The sequence below is a fragment of the Sphaeroforma arctica genome (genome assembly GCF_001186125.1).
Source record: "Sphaeroforma arctica JP610 unplaced genomic scaffold supercont1.842, whole genome shotgun sequence".
Taxonomy (NCBI): domain Eukaryota; class Ichthyosporea; order Ichthyophonida; genus Sphaeroforma; species Sphaeroforma arctica.
Genome location: NW_014039716.1, coordinates 18,879 through 23,964, shown reverse-complemented (window position 1 = coordinate 23,964; position 5,086 = coordinate 18,879). Strand labels below are relative to the sequence as shown.

Sequence of the window (5,086 nt, the reverse complement as noted above, 5' to 3'; positions counted from 1 at the left end):
TGTGTGTGTGTGTGTGTGTGTGTGTATGTGTGTGTGTGTGTGTGTGTGTGTGTGCGTGTATTGCGTGTGCGTGCGTGCATTGTGTGTGTATACAGCTTGCTGGGAACTAAGCTCGCTGCAACCTACCCAAGGAAACTCAAAAGAAATATGCTGTACCCCCATGCGGAGTACGCAACTATACGTCATAACTAGAGCTTATATGAATTCTCTCATTTGACCGCCTACTTTTTTGGAATGCTTGTCTGCATGTCGGTGCACACAACTTGCATGTGTACAATACACTAACAGTTTATGTTCACCTAATATACACAAGCGATGTCGAGGCACTGCGGACTATATACAACGCCGTAACAGTTTGTTTGTCTGTTGAATGTGCACGAACCTTGTAGCATTGACCATATACGTCACACGGCGAAAATTATTTACAAATACACCATTCACTAGTTAAGAGTTGCCAACTTATCGTCCGGTCCGGTCCCGCACAGTCACAACAGTAGACTTGATATAATGTACGCTACACGAATTGCATTAGAGTCAGGGCCAACAACTAGCTGACCGAGCTTTCCTTCAGTGACAGCAGTCAATTGTAGCAACTATGTGAATACGCAGCTCTTATCGCCGGAAAGGGCATAACTTCATATTGATATTTTTTGAAATAAGACGGCAACTCGTATATCACAACCAGCAATCAACCACGTGCCTATACGAACTTGTACCCACACCACACATTGCACACAAGCGATCCACACACCTGGCTACTGCTGGGCAGGGCCAAATTGCCTCCACTGCTGGTACGGACACATTGGTCCTGGCCATGGTTTCGCGGTGTTGAAGGGGCCGTGACCGACTTGCTGGCCTGACCGTGTCCGTTTTGTGCGTCTCCATAGCCCGGCATATTGACATGTACCGATGTATGGGTCACCGTACGTCCTACATTTAAAGCCGATTGTGCTTCGAAAGCGAACGTTTCGGTACTATTCAGGTGCGAGCTGGGTGTGGGTGTGGGTGCGGGCGTGGGATGGCCACTGAGCATCTCGGCTGCAATGTCGGGCAGCACGGGTGCCTTGAGATCCGGAGATATATATCGGCTGTGTACGACACCAAAGATTCACAAAACGTGCGGAATGAGCCTGCTGAAACGATGATATGAATACAGGAAAAGAAGATGTGTTCTATCACAGTGTTCGTGCGGGGTCGAGGTGATCATCAGGCATCTGGCCGCGTGAAATGACTGAAAACGCACAGCTGCTTGGATGTTCGCAGGTATGTTTCGGATGTTTTGAACGGGCAGGAGTATGCAAAGAGTGCGAAAGAAGCATATGTATCCAAAACAACCGGGCGGGACAAAGAACCGAATTGATATCACGGTTTCAGGTAGGTTGGTGAATTGCTTGAGCTGTGCGGCACAAGCGAATTGTTGCAGCTGGGATGTTGTACGGGTGGTAGATATCGGCTTCATATGACAAATGGATACACGACTACGCACACCCACATGAACAGATGCAAACGTACATAGTCCACGTAATATTTGTTTTTTAAAAAACATTTGTGAACTCACACTGGCACCAAATTCATGATAACATGCATCTGCATATACCTGCAGCTTTTCAGCAGTACGTACCTAAGTCCAGCAAGACACACACATACATCCAGTACTCTCCTGTGCCCACCAAACTATATATACAAGATCGTAGGAAGAGACATACGAAATCATGCAACTGCAAAACACATACCGGCTGCCAACCCTCGGCACAGGATCTGTCAAGCTCAGCGCACGATCACGCTTGGAACTCAGATCGAAAGAGCCCCTGTGTTTGGCTCGTCCCGACACCTTGTCTCGAATAGACCGCATACTGTGAGATACAACAGACCGGTGCTTAGACATGCAATTCAGCATTTAGTGCCGTTTGTGTGCTTGTACACCACCCTCTAGTTAGATCTGTTGTAGTCAGTAAGTAAGGCCACAGGGACTCACGATACAATAGGCCGGAAATGTTGTATTACACCATATACAGCTGAAAGGTATCGTATCATTGGCCTCTGAATGAACTGGGCAGGTTTAGGATTCTATGGTTTAGGGTTTAGGGTTTTAGCGTTAGCCCCTAAACTCTAAAAACCCTAACCTCCGAATAGACTAGAGGTGTTAGATCCAGTGGCGTGGGACTGCCGTGCACAGGTATTGTTTGACTCCGTGCGCTCTCCTGACATTTGAGAATATTATGCACTGAAAACTAAACTAATGCTAATCGGATATACAGACCTACACGTGCACGCTCTGTCGGCACCTGTACTTCGCAGCAACCAAACAACGAATCTCAGCCAAAACTGCGCATACCAACTGCACTGTAAGATGCTTTAGAGAATCTGTAAGTATCGAACAGCCTCCAGGCAAAATCCCCAGGTGTTCCTTGCTTGTTGAATTTAAACAAGTATAACTCGTGACCTACTACACAGATACGAGCATGGTATGCATGTGCGCACAACACCACAAAATTAAGCGCTCGATTGATGATCAGGCACGGCGCGCGAGAGTTTATGGTCGCCAGGTGACAATTCAAGGCGTTCTTATTCAAAGTTGCTTACTACGTGCGTAAGACGCCATCCCACTAAACTGTTACGCCCACGTTGTGCCCAGTGCACCGTAACCGTAACACTAAATACATAAGATATCGCTCGAGCCCTGCATTAATCGGATTTAGATCTAACCCCACCCACATAAACAACTTAACACCAAGCTGAGATTCACAGTAGCCCAACTTGAACTGCCTATACACACTGTGCACATACTTTATGTCATTCACATGTATCTCATCGTAGTCCTCGTCTGCATTATCTGTCGCCATACTCAGATCCTGCATAAACTGGTTACTGAATGTGCTCCCCTTCCGACTGGCGGGTGTGGGCTCGTCTACCGTCGCCGCAGATTTGGGTGCGCGAAGTACTTCCATAGAAGGCGTGCTGACGTTCGGCTTAAAACGGGCCGAATTAAATCTATTAAAACCATGGGATATCAAAAACATCAGCCAGATACATGCTTAGTTGGTCTATTAAAACCATGGGATACCAAAAACATCAGCCAGATACATGCTTAGTTAATTTCATGCAGTATATTCTATACCGAATGCTCTGCCGCGCTCATCCAGCGTTTCCGTAGGGTACACCTGTACGTACACACACATTCAGCCAAGCAACCCAATTCATAAAATACACATACTTGGGTTTGTGCATGACGTCAAATGTTGTCTCCAGCAACCTGGACCTCCTCAGTAAATAATACACCGCGGCAGTGTGGTTGTAGAGCCCCACCTCAACACTCTCGATGACTTCCAGTTCGTTGAATCCCATCTTTACCATGAGAGCCAGGATATCGTCACGGACGACAAAGTAGCTCAGATCGTATACGTGCAGGTGCAAATCTGGATTGCACGCGGGGTGCTTGAGCTGGGGCTTTTCCTGTGAGCAGGGCGATAGAAATATACCAGGGCGATGAATTCGGGAGTTATTCTCGATGTACGAAACAAATGAATTACAGGTAGCCTGTGTGTACTTTGATAAAAATACATAACGTTCAATTCTCGGGGTTTGATGCACGAAACAAATGAATGACAGGTATCCTGTGTACCTTGATAAGAATACATAACGTTCAATTCTCGGGGGTTGTGAACAAACCCCTCCAGTATTGGATTGCATGCTCAGATATCTAATAACATATCCTTGGAAAGTCTCAGTTGTACTTTTGTGTAAGCCAATCCATAAATGTGTGGGTAGTGGTTGACGATGATTTAGAATACCTCACCAATGACACAAATAATAGGGACTATTATCACTCTTGGGATTATACATAACTATCATCTCGATAGATGTCTCGAAGCATTCTTATATTTTGACAAGGAATATGTTCAAGTGAGATAAACAGATACACACCATTTAAAATGTACTTGCGGACAGTATAATTGGGACTATAATTACTCGTAGGAGTATACATAAATATCATCTCGAAAGATGTCTCGAAGCATGCATACATCTTGACAAGGAATATATGCAAGTGCGATACATTGATACACACCTTTCCAAGTGTACTTGCAGTCAAATCCTCGTTCAACAGCAACGATAGTTGTAAGAACTCTGACGCAGTCATGCGCTCGGCTGCGTTGACTGTGAACATCCGCGTTAGCGTACTGCTGATGGCCTGCATATGCAATAGACAGGACAGAGCATCGATACCATCGGAAGAAGATGAGTCAGGTATGAAACTTCGAATTTGCTAGCTGTCTTTGTACTGGATGACATTAAACGTACACATTTGGTAACTAAACAAGAACACATAAACTCCAACGCGCTCTCCTTCTTGCACTTGCACTCGCACTCAAACCTAACCGTTACTCTGGTTTTTCACTTTAATCACACGCGCTGTATCGCAATCTGCAAGTACCAACACTCACGGCTTTAAACACCGTCCTTATGCCATGCACACAATAGAAATACACAATAGCAGCCTTAACATATCATGCGAATATAGACACTCGTAAATAGCGAGTCGTAACATTCATAGGAGAATGCTGACGCCAAACGTATAATGGTCTCCACATCAATGATAGCCACAGAACTATTTGCCGAAATAGCGTACGTAGTATAATCATCGTGAAACCGAATTCAAAAATATAAAAATACCATGCTAACCACAAAAACCCTACCTCGCTCACATTCTCGAGCTTCTCGAATTTGACGGCGCACACGTTGGCCTTGATACGCTTACTCCTAAAGGGCAACTTCCCACTCAGCAGATAATAGAACAACACCCCCAACGCCCACATATCCACGGGCGCCGGTAAGTAAGGTTTCCTGTGCCACAGCTCAGGAGCGGCGAAGCGAGGTGTCCCTGTTATGTAGCACGTATGAATAAAGCAGATTGACTTGTTAAAGTTAACAACCCATACATAAACCTTGACATGTTCAACCCTGAATGGTAAATCCTCATACAGAAGGCAGTAGAAAATAAATCTCAAGAGCCGGTAGGTCAGGCCATGTATCAAAGCGAGGTGTCCACATTTATCCAAGTAAATATATATATATACATACATACATA

The 5,086-nt window shown here is 45.2% G+C and overlaps 2 protein-coding genes across 2 annotated transcripts in view; both read right to left on the bottom strand.

Moving 5' to 3' along the window:
• SARC_08867 (hypothetical protein) overlaps nt 1–1,852 on the bottom strand; it is a gene marked incomplete at its 5' end in the record, with an annotated part of 5,144 nt that extends 3,292 nt beyond the window's left edge. Inside the window, 2 exons of the mRNA XM_014297140.1 lie at nt 752–1,088; nt 1,734–1,852. Of these exons, the coding sequence (XP_014152615.1) occupies nt 752–1,088; nt 1,734–1,852 (456 nt within the window). The remainder of the gene's footprint in view (nt 1–751; nt 1,089–1,733) is intronic.
• Nucleotides 1,853–2,606: 754 nt separating this feature from the next.
• The window catches only part of SARC_08866 (CAMK/CAMKL/MARK protein kinase), a gene marked incomplete at its 3' end in the record, with an annotated part of 6,653 nt that continues 4,173 nt past the window's right edge, over nt 2,607–5,086 (bottom strand). The window contains exons 5-8 of the mRNA XM_014297139.1: nt 4,695–4,879; nt 4,067–4,189; nt 3,215–3,453; nt 2,607–2,991 (exon numbers count right to left, since the gene is read on the bottom strand). Coding sequence (XP_014152614.1) covers nt 2,607–2,991; nt 3,215–3,453; nt 4,067–4,189; nt 4,695–4,879 — 932 coding nt within the window. The remainder of the gene's footprint in view (nt 2,992–3,214; nt 3,454–4,066; nt 4,190–4,694; nt 4,880–5,086) is intronic.